We start from the raw sequence: 17136 nt of genomic DNA, 5'->3' as shown, positions 1-17136 counted from the left end.
CTTATATTTTTTTTCTTTTTTAATAAAAATCATGAAAGTCTGATGTAACATTCCGCATTGCATTTTTTTTGCATAAATGCACAATTACAATTAATCCATCGATTCATAATTCAAACTGCTTGTTTGACATTTTTTTGTCCAAGATCGCTCAGATTAGCTCTAGTTTCTTAAAGGCATTACCTAAATTTTAGATATTAAATGCCAAAGAAAGCCGAAATTTTTAGGAATAATCATGTAATTGGGCATTTTGTAGTGCTATATATATATATATATATATATATATATATATATATATATATATATATATATATATATATATATATATATATATATATATATATATATATATGCAAACATCTCAGATTCTTTTTGGATATTTACTGTTACAAAAATACAACTTATAATAAGTAACATAAAAATATCATGATTTTTCTGAATGTTTTTAGACTTCTTTAACTTGCTTTTTACATATCTTTCTTATTATAATTCAAGAATAATCTTTATAAAATTCTAGCAAAATCAAAATATCGAAAAAATTTTTGTGTTCAGCAAATAAAAATGATTTGATGAGAAGGCTCTTCTAAACTTCAATGAAACTAAGTTGGTTGTTAAAAATTAGAAGCCATAGGTCATTGGCTCACTTTATTTCTTTTTTCTTTCCGAAAGACTTTACACACATCAACCCTTCCAACCCCCCCCCCCCCCCCCCCCCAAACCAAAAAAAAAAAAAAAAAAAAAAAAAGGCAAACAAATGGATTCATTGGTTGCTTTAAGTCCAAATTAACCACCTAACAATTTTACCAATACATGTATCAAAAGAAAAAAAAATAAATTATTGAGGAAATTGATAGCCAGTCCCTTTGCCCATAACACTTAATTCCTCCTTCGAAGCCCTAATCCCTGTCTTAATCCCTGCTTGTCGTGGAAATGGGTCCGACCTAAAAGTAGTTTAGGCAATCGAACCCATTTCCGCAACCATGTTAACGTGCTTCGAAGCCTCTTCCGGGGAACCCAGTACAGCGTTCTAGAACCATCCCAACCTTTCAAAACAAGAGCGTCGTAATATGATGTCTCTTCTAAGCTCCTTTCCCAGCTTAAAATGTTCCAATAAAGTCGAAATCATAGTCATAGCGCAGGAATCGAAGAGTCCGCGTTCGCTCCTTCGGAACTTTATCACTGGAACCTGTTTGTTAAACGATACCTCGAGAATACCAGTATTCAACTCTCAGATAAAGAGACCAGCTTCGCCGGAGCTCGTTTGCTCTCTAGGGTTCATCATCTTCTCGGATAAAGGTGAGATTTTCCGAACAAATCCAGTCTTTTTAGCTCTTTTAAGGTCTCTTAGGTCTCTAAATTTCATGAAATTTAGAGCTTTTTCACGATTTTTCTCGTTTCCAATGCTCTCAAATTCGGCTTCAATTCCATTTGTTGTCCCTTTGCCTTAAAATCTGATCAAAATTTGATTTTGATGTCGTTTTTGTGTTTTAAGGTTACCATCTGAGCTCTCCAATCATTTGTGAGGAAATCCATGGCGTCAGTGCAGTTCTCTGGGTCCGGACTGGCGGTTGCGAAGAGGGGCCTGCCTTCCTTCGATGGGCTCCGCCTTTCCCCCTCTACGTTTAGGGTCTCTTCCTCAGTGGGTGCTTGTGGGCTGGGGCTCGACCGGCGTTGCTTCCGGGGCCTCGTCGTCAAGGCCGCCACTGTTGTTGCTCCGAAGGTATTAGGGTGCTTTGAGTCATGCTCTGTAAATCCTAGTTTCTGTCCATTCTTTTTGAGATTTACCGGATACCATAGATTGTGGAATGTTGGTTTCGTTTTCAGTGTTTTTTTATTAATGATTTGTTGATAAAATCAGACTTTTAGGCTTGTTTTTCTGTGTTCTTGGATTTAAGTGTGTGGTTGGACGGATTGATCTGGATGGTGATTGTTATACTAGTACGAGAAATAGTGTGATCTTGTGGATGAGTTTTCTTGTGAACTAGTATTTTGATGACACTATGATGCTCTAAGTTTCCTTCGCAGCTGACATGTTGAATCATTGATCTGAATTGTTCTTCCTTGTTTTTAATGTTTATTTTCCTTAAAATTTGGAAAGCTTTCCAAATAGCTAGTCTGGATATTTGAGTTGTTCCTGTTTCAGTGGCCTCTGAACGGGCACATTATATCTAGTAGGAAGGTAAAAAGATCATACTATAACATTTTCTGAAACAACTGAATAAAGTTAATTAAGACTTTATTTTTGACCTTTAAGGACTAGTGAGCTATATAACATAGGCTGCAAGCAGGTCATGTTGGATCAGGGATTGGCACACTGCAAATCCAATCTGTATTTTCATGAGGTCAAAAGGTTGAATCCAAGTTCAATACATTTCCTTTTGGGTTGGGTCGAATTGGGTTGAGGATTTGTTTTAGCAGCCCATTGTGTTTCTGGGTCAAATCAGATCAAAATTAATCCAAACACAAACAATAAGAAACATGCACGTTATGCAAGAAAATTACAATTAATCAATGTGTAGACTTGTCTCCAACTCCACCCAAGCACATAAAATTACTAGCAACAACATAAATTGATGGTTAACTATAGTTAGTGTCGGTTACCAATAACCTGGATCCGAAAACCTGCAACTTATTATCTCAATAAATTGGGGTGGGTGCGGAAATCCTTTCCACTTTCTCATTTTTTTTGCCTTAAAAAAAGCCTATGCAAAATTTTACTATTAAAAGTGCTTGAATTTATTATATTCAAGGAGGGCTTTGAAAATATAGTGTGTTAGTTTCATGGCAGTTCAGGTTAGTTCATGTTTAGTTCAGGGTACTTGGTGATCCAAAGCCAAGCCATATTTGAAATGGGTCATATTTTTCAATCCAAGCCTAATCTAAATAAACCACAGTTTGGGGTGGACCAGATTATTTTCAGGTTGATTCTGGATTCAAAGTGGGCCATCCCAATCCACTTGCAGGCCTTCAATGTTGTGGCCATGTTAGAATTATTTGCGGCTGAGGACACTGAACAGAGTGGTATTCGGTCAATTTAATTGGCTTTCACATCACACATACATGTGATTTTTCTGGAATGGTTCCTGTTATATGATCAGTTTGTTTACTGCATCACTTAAATTACTCTTTTTTGAATAAACAAACTTGAATTGCCATGTTGAAATGTATTACTTATGGCATTTGGCATCTATAGTATATGAGCATAATAACTTCTGCAATGGCATTTGGCATCTATAGTATATGAACATAATAACTTCTGCAATGGCGCGCGCTACTGCATCTAGCACTGTCAAATGAGTGAGTTATTCATGACTCAGCTCATGTTCGGCTCAAAGATCAGCTTGAGTTCAGTTTGCTTGATTAGCAATTTTGCTGATCTAGAGCTAGGCTTAGCCCCCTCTAGCTCAGATCAATTAAGCATGAAATATGAATATATATAAATTATAGATATAATATGTTAATTTTAGAAATTTATTTTTGTATTTATTTAATATGAACTAACAAAATTTATATAAATGGAATGTAATTTTAACTATTGGATTAAAAATTTGCCTGGATAATTGGCTCAAACTATATAAATAAAAACATACAGAGATCTCAAATTCTCACCAGATCTCTCAAGCAATCTGCTAGTGAAGAGCTGGAGTTTGGCTCGAAATTAAATGAATTAGCTCATGTTCAGCTTGACTGCAAAAAGAGCTGATGATTTAGGCCTGGCTTGGTCAAGCTTGCTCATTTACATCCCTAATTGCATGTGCTTTAGGAAAGCATTTCTCTGTTTGGATGGTTGAGGGGAAATATATATTTCTATTGCTACCGTATCGTGATCCTTTTTATTTTTCAGAAACTGGTAAGCTAGTTGGTGTTCAGAATCGTTGGTTTGTATATCTCTGAAGTTTGAATGGCAGCTGCGGTGGTGATTCTTTTTTTTTTTGTGTTTTTTTTTTTTTTTTGGGTTGGGGGGGGGGGGGGGGGTTAATGTTTTGGATAAGGAACTTGTAATGTTCTATCTGTTCTTTGGCTTGTTTCAATTAGCGAATATATGGACTGATTAATTCATGCCCTCTTTCAGCAATTATATGCAGATATGTCAAGTGCAAGTTATTTGCCATTTTGTCCATTATAACAATCATCTAGAGCAATGTGGTTTGCCATTTCCTTATTTTCGTCCTAAACTGATTTGATCTAAGAATCGTCAGGAAAATATTTAAGGAAAAGGAAAATAAAGAAATAATAGGGATTTCTCATTCACTCTGTCATCAATATCATGATGTTTATGGTTTTCTTTGAGAATATTTTTTTTGACTGGTAATTTTGTTAAAAGCTGGGTTAGTTATATTAAAGTATAGTTTTTAGTACTCTTGTCAGTCAATATGCCTAGTTAAAAGACATTTTTGGTTGCTTTTACCATGTACCTGTACATTAACTGGTGTTCTTCATAATTTTACAGTACACTTCCATCTCACCTTTGGGTGATAGAGTGTTAGTAAAGATTAAGACTTCTGAGGAAAAAACCACTGGAGGGATATTGCTTCCATCAAGTGCTCAGTCAAAACCACAAGGAGGTGAAGTTGTTGCCATTGGAGAGGGAAGAACCATTGGCAAGAAGAAAATAGAAATTGGTGTTCAGGTAATTCTAATTGGCTTTCTTTCTGAGGATCAGAGGTTTTATCAGAAAGAAAATGATGAAGAGGACATATGATGAAGATATTTATTGATGGATTGTTAATTGCTTAGCATTTTATGAAGCATTACATCTCCGATTCTTGTTTAATATATAATCCTGGTGTATAATCTTTTATGGATGTAGACTGGAACCCAAGTAGTATATTCCAAATATGCTGGCACAGAGTTGGAATTCAATGGATCCAACCATCTTATTTTGAAGGAAGATGACATTGTGGGTGTTCTTGATACTGATGATGTCAAGGATCTTAAGCCCCTTAATGATCGTGTTCTGATTAAGGTTTGTCTCTAAACTTTGGAGAATGTCTGCAATGTGATTTTTGGTTTTGCAAATGTGCTCCTTAAAACACTCACCAGTGGTGAGCAACATTATATTTTGAATATATTGTTGGTCATCTTATGCAGACTATTTCTGATATCACATTTTGGAAAAGCTTTAGCCGCATATTCTCTACTTTATCTTTTATCTCAGGTGGCAGAAGCTGAGGAGAAAACTACGGGTGGCTTGCTGTTGACAGAGGCAACGAAGGAAAGGCCTTCGATTGGGACAGTGAGTTTGCTTGCTCTCTTGATATTGATTTCCTCTCTGATGCTCAAAATCATAACCCAGATCATATCATCAAAAAATGTCGAAACAAGTTTTGGTTTTGGTTTTGGTTCTTATTGCTAAATGACTCCAGAAATAATCTTTCTATGGGATGAGGTAAAAGAATTATTTGTCTAATAGGTAAAGACTAAAGAAACATTGTCTATAGATTATTTGTCTATTAGGTAAACACTAAAGAAACATTGTCTATTTCTGTAGTTGATGTGGTTAACATCGTCTAATGCCGTTCTCATTAGGATTCTCTCTTTTGTTAATCATGTTATGATCAAATAATAAAAGGTGTCATTCCTCATTGGCAGTCGCGGAGTGACTTGAGTAAATACTGGCCCCAGTTGTTGGTAAAAGATAAATCTACCATCCATCACCTTAAAACTGTACAAACTTACTGTGCTTCCTGCTATCTGAAACAGGTGATTGCAGTTGGCCCCGGTCCCTTGGATGAAGAGGGCAATAGGAAGCCATTGAGCATAACTCCAGGGAGCACTGTGCTGTACTCTAAGTATGCTGGTAATGAATTTAAGAGTGCTGATGGCTTTGATTACATTGCTCTGAGGGCGTCTGATGTAATAGCTGTTCTCGCATAAGCCTATCTTTATGTTCTCTAATAAGAGGCGCAAGGTTTTGGGCAGAGTCAAAAGGTGATGGCAGGTGTTTGCTTTAATTGTGTAATTTGCTGAATATTATTACGCATGTTGGTCTGATATTTAGGCTGTTCATCGTTATTGAAAGAAGAAATATTTTGGGCACATGATTACCAGTTGCAGACTTCATTAGTAGAATGTGCTTTTAATATAAGTCAAACTAAATTAGTGGAATATTGCAATGAAGAAATTATTTAGGTAAGGTGAGATGATATTTCTGTACTGCCCGGTAAATGTGTTCCAAAGACTTGCTCCGAGATATTTAGACAATGGTGAGGGATGGAGAGGTCTTCTAGGCCAAGCATGTTTTTCGTAAAACTAATGAGGCTGCGGACTGGATGGCTGACTTGGATAGTATTTTATGGGCGGGAGATGGGGAGTTGTCTCTGGTACTTAGAGATGTTTTGTTTTTTGATTTTATTGGGTGTATTCATTCTCGTCCAGTATGATTCATCCGTTTTAGCGAAGAAAAAAAAAAGTTCCAAAGAGAGGAGGGATTATTTATTCGTACGCTGGAAAAGGAGAATTTATGTTTGGAAACTTGCTTTTCAATCTAAATGAGATCATGGGGGGGTTCGATAGAGTAGAGTACAGACTAGCCTATTAATTTTCTCTCTTTTTGGTACCGAATGAAGGTTATCTTTCTAATGGAGTGTCATTTTAAAGTGGAGCAGCAAATGGTAATTTGTCATGCTAATGAGCTGAGTTTTCTTGGTTATCTTTGATTTTTGAGAGAACATCTCTCTCTCATGTCCATCTCTCAAACTCAATTATGAAACATTCTGATCTGGTGTTCATGAATGGGGCAAAGTACTTCTTGCTCAATTAATTACTAACTAATCACACTATTCTTTTTATATTAAATGATAATTATAATATTTATTTTTTCAATTATTATAACAAATTCTTCGGATTCTTTGTGCCTCTAGTCATCGTTCAAGGTTACAACTGTCATTTCATATAAAGAGATTAATGCAGTCGGTCACTACTTAGATTCCAAGGATTATTAGATAGTAATTGTGGAGGGTTCTGATGAATTGAATCTTTCCAAGGAAAGGGGAACTGAAGCATGCATCCCTTTATTTAAAGCTTCCAACGTTTTGAAATCTTATGATTGCCTGGTAATTCTGCGCCTGGCTGCACTTCGGGAAACAGGAGCAAGAATAAGTAAGGACATTGAGGCGAATTTCTTTCAATTTCCTACCCATGCCATGCTTTGGAAGTTAATATTTGCCACACCATGAAAGGGAATGGGCGAGTGACTCCCCCTTGCTTCTATGTGAGCGGGTGGAGTCTGCAACTTAAGGTGGTTTCATTGTGCTTTCTTTGATAGCTTTGAGTTACAGATACAATGCAAGGCTTCTAACTCCCAGCTGTGACCACTCAGGCGAGAGTTCTTGGTTATACTGAATGAAGTTAATAGCAGTTACAATCTTTTAACATACGATTTCAGAATACAGAATGACTCGTAGAGACCGTTATCTGAAAGAACAGTTGTCTTAAATTGCCGCACATACATGTACATCAAGAACTGCCTCTCTAAGAGTGAGAAAAAGGAATGCATCTTATCAAAAGTTTCTCATCTGTTAAGTAGCACATACTTAAAGATTCCAAAAATTATGGTAAAGTAACTGCAGAGAGTTGGTGCTGATCTCACCTTTGAGTTTTCGGTGGAAAAATTTGGTCGCCTGTGTCTGACACTTGTAGAGGCTCTTTGCTCTATTCAATCCTCCCTTGAAACTCATTCTGACAACTAAATTATTAGTCTCCTCGAACTCCAGCTTTGTCATAGCATTTGATTTTAAGCGGATCTATAATATATCGTTAGTTTTATAAAGCATGTTACCCTCAACGATGAATGCAAAAAGCCGACGTATCATCAAATTGACCCTCTCCACAGATCACCATTATTATCGGACCCGCTGCATGCTTGGTTTTGTACAGGGATATTGGAAAGATCACCATCCAAACTCATCTGCTGGACTTCCGCTGCTGACAATATCTTGATACTTTGAACACAGTTTACAAATTCCCTGGAAGTCAGAAGGGAGCATGTAGAGGTATTCAGGAGATCAGCATACAACCAGAAAATTATTAAGAAAATAACTTAAGAATTGTTTCATGACTCATCAAAGTGAAAACATACTCCCAAGGGTCATCACCAACAAGTAGGATATCATTTTCATGATCCACATAGACTAGTTTCCAGTCAGTTCTGTGTGGATCTTCGAGTTGCCCCTCAATCCCAAACATGCAGGCAAGATCATGTTGAAGCTCACCATACCCCTTGTAACGGGTAATATCAATAGACCTTCCTACAGCTCCACGCTTTTGAACCTATGGATTTGAAACAATAGAAATACAGAGAATGAGTTGAAATGTACAAGGAATGACATTTATGAGTTATGACAGCATTAATAAGGACTACAAGAACCTACAGGCATATGCAAGTATATCAATTTGCCTTTTTGCTCGGAAAAAGAGAAAATTGTAAACACTATAGCATAGGTTCTGATCAGATGAAGTGCATTCTCCTCTCAATGTCATATGCTACATGCTATATATTCTTCAATATTCATTTACTCGAGGGAAAGGCAGGACCATGGGTACAGCAACTTTTGCTGTCTGAAGTCAACTACCCAAAAAAATCCAATTTCACACAATTAATTTCGGAATCAAGTATAAGTTCAGTGGTTCTCACCCAAATCTGTCTTTTGATATCTCTAAGCCCCCTAATTCGTGTTTAGACGGTTACATAAGCCACTTTTAATTCTTGATGTCTTCAAATACTAAGTAGATTTAGCATACCTTAGTATATGTTCGCATGCGCTGCGGTTGGCCAGACCAAAATCCCTGATTCAGTACTCCACTCTCATTTGCTGCCGCATCACTTGAACAGCCAGGCTTGAAAGGCATGTGCGGCACACCAAATGACTGAGAACTGATAGCAGCAGTAGACAATTCGGTTTCTACATCTCCCTGATTGCCGTAACCAGAAAGCAAGTTCTGGATATCCTTTCCTGAACCCAAGCATCTTGACAGCAGGGCGTCTGGCATCAAACCATCACCGTATGTTCCAACAAGAAGGTTGTCCCTAGGATCTACTTGAACATCACCATCTAATATAGGAGGAAGTGAGATTCCTTCATGCGCACTGCCATCTAAACAAAATGAGGTTGCAGAAGAAGCATCTAACTGATTGACAGTGGCATGTTGGTTCGGCAGCTGAGCAGGCTCTTTGGTGCTGTGCAATTCACGCTTGACTTGAACATCTGACTTGCTTCGAAGTTCCTGAAGCAGAATTTCCATATGCGGTACCCCTGTCTCTCCAATCAAAACAGCTGGGCCTTGCTGAACTCTATTTATTAAGCTTGATGAAGAATGACAGTTAGTGGAAGGAGAGGTAGAGCAAGATGGGGCTTTGTTCTCATTGAGAGTAGAATGAGCTCTAGCAGGTAACTGAGGTTTGAGGTAGTTACTGTTATCCATAGTGGGCATTTGCTGCAGTTGCTTCAGTTGAGATGGTAGAATGTTGGTGCCATTTAACTGCGGCTGCAAATTTTGCTGCTGTTGAAAATGCTGGTTTTGTTGAGTTAGTTGCTGTGATGATTGAGATTGTAACTGTGGACTGAGCTGAGAGATCAATTGTTGTTCCTGAAGCTTTTGCAGCAGCTGCAGCTGATGCTGTGGTTGCATTAGTTGTTGCAACTGTTGCTGTTGTTGCTGAAAAAGAGTATTTTGATGGTCTACTGGTTGCTGGACCTGCAAAATTTGCGGCAAGGATGATGGTTGGAGAGAGCCCAGGTTGGGAGAACAAGCACCTTGCTGATGTTGAGTGCTTGGTTTAGGTAACCCTTGTTGTTGAACATTAGATGAAGGTGGCTGCAAAAGTTGGTTTGATAGCTGGGTTTGAGGAAAAATTTGGCTACGAATAGGCTGATGTTGCTTCTGTTGCTGCTGATCAATGAGTTCCTGACTAGCAGCAGGTCGTGTTTGCTGCTGCTGAAATTGTTGCTGCTGCAGTTCTGCTTGTTGCTGTCGCAAAAGTTGGTTTGATAACTGGGTTTGAGGTAAAATTTGGCTACGAATAGGCTGATGTTGCTTCTGTTGCTGCTGATCAAGGAGTTCCTGACTAGCAGCAGGCCGTGTTTGCTGCTGCTGAAATTGTTGCTGCTGCAGTTCTGCTTGTTGCTGTCGCTGCTGTTGCTGGTGTAGCTGCATCAGATGGGCAGTATTTTGTTGCACTGGTGGTGGCTGCTGCTGCTGCTGCTGGTGATGAATAGAAATTTGTTGTTGTGGCCGCAATGGCTGTTGAGATGATAATAAAGGTGGTTGATGATATCTATCAAATTGATGAGTATGAGGATTTAGTTTGGAACAGGGCTGCAGATATGATGGAGGTAAGGCATGTGATTGGAAATTTAGTATTTTTGTTGGGTCTTCAGTGCCAAGGCCATCTTGCATAACTGATGCAGCTGTGGAAGGGAAGTTTGTTGACTGAGCTGCTGGTGCCATTAGCTGAGAATTCTGCTGCACGGCCATCCATTGGACCAGGCTCAGGCCTGGAAAGACTGCACTTTGAGCATCTTTTAAGCCAAAATCATCACCAAGCCATGGCATCACCCTGTTAAAGGTGTTCTCAATTTCAATCTTATCGTCTGCAAAGTGACATAAATTAGTCAGTAAAATTGAGGTCAAGGATGAAAAAAGTATACCATGGAATAATTGATGTTGCAAAGAAATATATAAATATGGACAGATGTAAGTATGTGCAGAAGAATATAAGCATCAGGCAAGGCCTTTAGAGAGAGGATTAGTACGTCGAATATTTTACTCGTCATGTTATGCAATTGAACTGTTCTTGAGTTAATATAGATGAAACTATAAAAGATTGAACAGTTGGATCAAAGCCTGCCCCATCCAGAGCTACAACGAGCAGTCAATAAAACTTGATAATCCACTTTATAGTGAGAATCTGCTGGAACATTAGGCAATCAAACACACAATTTAATGGAAAACCACCTTCAACAGGTAAGTTATGATTTTTTTTTAAGGACCTTCATGGCAGTTAATCTGAAGCAGATCATTAGCCAAGAAAATAGCATTTAACATTTAACAATTCAGTCCTACCACTACTGAGGTCCCTCCAAATAGAACCACACCATAACTGGCTCAGTTATTTGTCAATCCATATGGCATAATTTGGTTCAATCACCATAACTGGCCAGAATCCAAGTGCCATAAGATAGAATACCGGAAAAAAATGTCCAAACATATAACAATAGAAAGATGCTAACTTTGCAGTATAAAGCAATATTATGGCATGCGCATAATCTGGCCAACAACCTTTCCAAACTAGATATAGTCTTGTTACAACTGTGAGGTTCAATAGCCAGAGATTTCATATGATTACCAAATAACAATTAACATGCCGATAGCTAATGTATGAAGTGTACCTGGCATCCCTGGTTGTTTAGAGAACTTGGGTTTAAAGAATGGGGGTGGACATATATAGAAAGGAGTTGCCACAGGTTCAATCTCCCATATTGACACTCGGGTCCGCCGCTCAGTTGCTGTTGATTCATCCCAGCCAACCTAATACATGCAAAATTTACTGAGACACTAGGAATGATTTTTTATAATAATATTTGATATAGCATGGTCTCAATCCCTGATTTTATCAGGGGTTGGAGGAAAAATTAACCCCAAGTTAAGATAATAAAAGAAGGGTGGGGGCCATGGAGATGGTTTACAGGACAAGAATTTCTCTCCAATTAATTTTCATCTCATTGCAGTGTGTGCAGATGTCTAATGTGACAGCAAGCGATAACAAACTTCTGTGACAACGTATCCTGACCTGAAGATTGCGCCACTGTGAATTTTTCCACCGCACTGGATCTAAATCATTGATGCCTGTAATTGTGCCCATATATCTACGCACTGCAGACTCCTCAGTTTCAAACATCATCCTGAATCGCATGCCAAGAGACACTTGGGTGTACATTGCTTTATGGTATTTGGCGAAAGGTATAACAAACTCCGAGGGGCTAGCTCTATTTAACCATGTTTAATTCTGTTAGTATGTCAATCTGTGAATATTCACCTCAAACTTGGATTATATACCTCAAAAAAAAAAAAAAAAAAAGTACCTTGGGTTGTAAAATATAGTGAATGGGCTGTTATTTGCAGCAGCATGAGCGGCAGCAGCAAGGATTCCAATATGCATGCTATCACTAGATAAGACTGAAGATGATAAAGGTGGTTGTTGTCTATTGGCACGCCTTATACCCAAGAGAAGCTGTGACTTTTCATCTCTGGAAAACACACAGATCAATTTCCTTGTTGCTTGTAACTGATCATATATGTTACAGAAAATGATTTACCTAGTAAATTTATTTAGCCTACCGTATAAAGAGAACAGAGTCACCAGCAACAAGTCTTTTTGTGCTAATAAATACACTCCAACCTGTAGTCAGGAGATGCCTCTTGGGCTGACCTGCAATTTTAGTCATATATAAATATTTTGATAATTGCTAGAAACTTCACTGACAACCAAAAGACAAACATTGCAGTTTAACCACATAAAAAATAGAACAAAAGTCATCCTGCTTTGAGCATAAGCATGAGCAAAAGCATAAGCAAATGAATGTACCCAAACAGGCATTCAGCTTATCACTATGTTATCTTTAAAGACCCACTACAATTACCTTTTCTTGATCAAGATGTGATAGTCCATGTAAATCACAGGCATAATGTACCTATCTCAGAAACCCTTCTTGTCTCAGCAGAGTCATGAAAACTAGCTCATTAAATGTTTGAAATATAATGTACAGATAAAACAGTGATGTAGGGCATAACGCAAAAGGAACTGACAGCTACCTCCTCATGGAGCTAAAAGAGTTGACCTGAAGAAACCTATGATGGTGTTACAGAAAAAAAAAAAATCCTCTTACGAAAGAAGTTTTTCTCACCGTAGAAGGCAAATATCATTATTACTTAATACAGCAAGCAAGCAAAGAAAACAACAGTTTAGGCAATTATGTAGTTAGGTATTCTCTGAAGATGGAAATATAGGCTACAGGAGCCAGTATGAACTATAATAAACATCATTAACAGCAACAATGAAGCCAGTAGTGATTGTGTCACCAAGTAGAGTTGTAAAACAAAAACATGGTGCTGGGAGAACAAATTGTATGGGCCTTAAGGAAGCACTAATTTCTGAATTACATACTTCCTATATGAACTGTATAAAAGTTGTTGGCAGCGGTAACAGTTAAAGCGAGAAAGAGTTGTGCCTCCAGGTAGTGGTGGAAAACAAGAACATGCAGGTTAATAAATCATATTGGCCTTCTTAAGGTGTCACTAAATTCTCTACAAGTTTCTACACCACAAAGGCAATAGCTAATTGCTATATAGGTAATTAGTAAAAGGAGGCTGCTACTGATCTCTCACAAGGAACTTTGAAATCTTAAAATATTTTCTTTAGATTAGGAAAGAAAATCTTTCGATAGTTAATGCAATGTTATCTTTAGCTATAACATACCAGACAATATCAAGGTAGGCGAGCCAGTATGATAAAACTGCCACTGCTAAATTAATCGAGTAGTTAATAGACAAACCATGTCATAAAAAATGAGGGAAGCTTATCTATTAATCACAATGATACAAACCACAACATTATTCCTTTTCCAAGTTTCCAGACTCCAAATCACGACCAACTATAAACCAACACATTAGCAATATCAGTACTCTGTGCTAACAAGTCTAGAAGTGACCACGCCTTTGTCTGCCAACTAATCATACAGCATGCGAAATTGTGAGACTAAACTTGCAAGAGTAGCATGCTCGTCCAAACGACCTAATTTTATTGGTTCATCAAACTAACAAATCCAACTATTAAGAACAAAAACTTGATTTCACAAGAGTAAATAGCATAGAAGTCATAACAGTAGCATTATGTACTAGGGATAAGGCTTCCAAGGCTTAATGATTATGATGACAACAATTAAGACCACAGTGCAGTTTGTGTCCAACAAGTCAGATACGGGTATCCAGTTTGGACACTTGTTTTAAAACACCAATGCTCTTTGCTAGCTCTAATTGAGAAAGTCAAATGCCATTGCTGAAGTACATAATAAGAAAAGTAAAGGGTGGTCATATACCTCGATAGATATGACGAAAAGTCCATGAAATGTCGTGCAAATCTTTAGCTATTAATTCTTCAGCTGGTGGTTGCATTGTATAATCCTATGAACATGTTACCTGGTAAGGCACACATTGAACACACCAGAGTGTTTGACTTTATTAAAATAGGATGATAAACAGAAAGAAAATGGACATACTAGAGGTGGAAATATCTTCTCAGCCGCACGACGGGGTACTGAGAATCCGCCATGGGTACTTGTATCACTTGCTGTAAGTGTTTTGCAGAAGAATTCTGTTGGTTGCTTGTTTTGTTTGAGGCCCATTTCAGATGCCAGCATTGCTTCTCTATCATACTATACAAAAGTTGTTTTAACAACAGGACTTTCATGGCAAAAAATTAACAGCAAGCAAAGAAAAGATGCAAATGCGCAAAATTATAGGTCATTTAATAAAGCAATTAAAGTGCGACCGCTGACCTACTTTATTAACAGGTTGAAGAGTCATCTGAGCATAAACCTCATCAGTTTCAGCATCAGCCTGAGTACAAAATATATTAGTAGGAAACTTGAGCCAAAGAGGTTATAGCAAAAAATCGAACAAACAAGAAGATCATTCTGCAAGTCGTACATGCAAGGTGACATTATGAAGCACGCAGATCAGCTTAGAAGGCAGTGAAGGATAATTTGGCATGCTGTCAGTCACCTTTTGCATCGAGGCTGCTACCTGACATCATCATAACAAAAAACTCTCTTTTAGAAGCCGCAATCAAAAGATTCAGTTCTCAAAACAACAAGAAAAATCATACACCTGTTCACTATGACCTTGTGGAAAGTAAACCACAAGGCTGCCAACAGGCGGCAAAGACACCAGTGGTCCAGCACAAGCATGCCATAACTCCGAACTGATGCTTTTTCTTTCTCCTGCTTATCCAAAAAAAATTCCTATTTATCAGCGACACGATATGGACCCAGCAAAGAAAACGACCACCAAGAGAACACAAATCGTATCCCTTCAATCTGAGCCAGGTTGCAAAGGAAACAACACGATCAAAAACCGAAAGCAGAGATGGAAGGTATAGAACTTTTGCGTGACAACCCATTTATGAAGATGGGGTCGTCATAAATACAAGATACATACTTCAAGGTTCTGCCCCGAATTTCTGTTCATGCAGAAAGATCCCGAAACAAGTGGGATGCATGTCCTAGGCCAACCTCACGTAGCTTAGTTGTCCTAAATGGATGCTACCAGTTTGGGTGCTCAATGGGTGCTTCATTTCTTAGCATCAAACCCAGCTACCGATACTGTGGAGGAGTTGTCAGATATTAAAGTAGTCTCTCTAAAACGAAATGATTGAGGGACACAAAAGTTTAGTCATGAATATTTCCCGAATTGCTCAAGATCAACTGCAATAAATTAAACTTCTTATATTACTTAAAATTCAATTTTCACCAGAATAAATAAGAAACTCACTAGAAATCCATTTTCCATATATTTTCACTTTACGTATCGTTCTAAGAACTAAGTCATCCCTGCCTGTTCCTGAGCTCAAACTGTCATACTTATCTCGGTTTCTACAAATTTAAGTAAAACGAAGTTCAGAGAAACCAGAACTTGCAAAAAAAATCCTAAGAGTTAATTCACTACCGTACCTTCTGCTGGATTTTCTGCGAATCCATTCGACCCCGGACCCTTCATCTAAGCAGATCCCAGCAGCTTCCCTGATCTGAAATGCCTATAAAGAAAGTTCCCTCTTTTCTTCCCACCCTTCCCTCTTCTCACTTTATTGCCAAAGAAAGCTTCTCCCTTTCCGCTTCCCTCTCTTTATGTATAAGCCGTCGTCTGTAGAAAATTCCCCCCCTCCCCAATGTGCTCGCCAAAAGCAATCAAAAGGCTATCTTTTTCCCCTATTAAGAAACTTCACCCTCACAAGCCCAGATATACTATTCCAGCAGCTTCCTCTCACCTCATAAGCTCCCACCTAACTTCCCCTGGTCCAAAGCCGTAGCCCTAATTCACTCATCCGACTCGCTCCAAGACCCCAGATTCCAAAGAACACCACCGAAATATTCCAGAATCTCGCCGGAAGAAGTACCAACTAGAGGAAATTCACCTCGAATACTCTTCCTCAACACTTTGCAACCTCCGGTGGCGAAATTGCACGGCTGGACGAGAGCAAGGATTACTCCGCTCCGGCGGGATCCCCAAGCAGGGAAGTCCGGGAAGGCGACGGACGGGGAGGAGCGGCCGGAGGAGCCAGTGGCTCGCCGGGGCTCCGGCGGCGTCGAGAAGCCGGAGAGTTCACCGGGAATGGAGAAGACGGCAAGGAAATTTCGGGGGGTTTCTTCTTCGTCCGTTCTGCGGCTTTGGCTTCGGCGACGTGAAAGAGACGGAAGCCGGTTAAAATAAATGGAAGCATCGCCTTCTAGTCTCCCATGGAAAAAAATAATTAAATAATTATTTAAAAATGTATTTTTTTAATTCATGTATTCTATAATTAAATATTTTGTGGGGGGGTTATTTATTAAAATGCTAATATTCGGGCGAAGAAACCGGACAAGTCCACATGCCTCGAACCATTCCACAAGGCTAATGGTATCAAATTGACTTCTTAGACCTCGAGTTAAAGGTTGTTTCCAGTCTATTACCACTATGTTTGGACTTTAGCCTTGATTACCTACATGGACAAGTCTTAGGAACTGAGGTATGACTTTTTTATTGGGCCAATTAATCACAATCTAATCGTGTGCACGCACAAATAGGCATTTAAGGTGTTGGTGACTAATTTGTCTTGAATTCTAGTAGATAAGTACAAGCAACCCAAAGGTCAATTGACTGAAATTAACAAAAGGCTAGAAACTAACAAAATTTTTACAGACTGAATGTCTTTGTTCTTGTTGAATTCTATCTTCTACTTGTATGGAAATGTTGCCTCTCTCAAAATTTATAGGCTGAATGTTGTCGCTGACTATTTAGAGCTTGTTAGTTGGTTGTAGCTTTCATGGTCATCTCCGATAGAACCTAGACTAGATTCCAGTGATGGTAAATGCAGGCTTATAATAC

General features: G+C 38.4%; 1 protein-coding gene and 1 pseudogene across 2 annotated transcripts; one reads left to right on the top strand and one right to left on the bottom strand.

The window, feature by feature from the left end:
• Positions 1 to 1155: 1155 nt before the first annotated feature.
• LOC103709324 (20 kDa chaperonin, chloroplastic-like) lies at positions 1156 to 6036 on the top strand. The gene is made up of 6 exons (XM_008794617.5): positions 1156 to 1293; positions 1490 to 1717; positions 4448 to 4627; positions 4808 to 4963; positions 5156 to 5233; positions 5701 to 6036. The coding sequence occupies exons 2-6, from the start codon at positions 1529 to 1531 to the stop codon at positions 5872 to 5874; spliced, it is 777 nt and encodes a 258-aa protein (XP_008792839.1). The 5' UTR covers positions 1156 to 1293; positions 1490 to 1528; the 3' UTR covers positions 5875 to 6036.
• A 1689-nt stretch (positions 6037 to 7725) lies between these two features.
• LOC103709322 (auxin response factor 16-like) lies at positions 7726 to 16490 on the bottom strand (annotated as a pseudogene). Its single transcript, XR_015986847.1, has 13 exons — positions 15726 to 16490; positions 14884 to 14996; positions 14704 to 14799; positions 14557 to 14613; positions 14274 to 14429; positions 14094 to 14178; positions 12337 to 12427; positions 12081 to 12245; positions 11789 to 11984; positions 11388 to 11526; positions 8740 to 10589; positions 8078 to 8268; positions 7726 to 7964 (listed from the first exon to the last, which is right to left on the bottom strand). The product of XR_015986847.1 is annotated as an auxin response factor 16-like (transcript).
• Between the last annotated feature and the right edge of the window lie 646 nt (positions 16491 to 17136).

The sequence above is a fragment of the Phoenix dactylifera genome, chromosome 5 (genome assembly GCF_051530095.1).
Source record: "Phoenix dactylifera cultivar Ajwa chromosome 5, Ajwa_hap1_PhDact_Kaust_v1.1, whole genome shotgun sequence".
Lineage (NCBI taxonomy): Eukaryota > Viridiplantae > Streptophyta > Magnoliopsida > Arecales > Arecaceae > Phoenix > Phoenix dactylifera.
The sequence above is the reverse complement of the archived record's forward strand: the minus strand, read 5'-3'. Positions and strand labels throughout refer to the sequence as shown.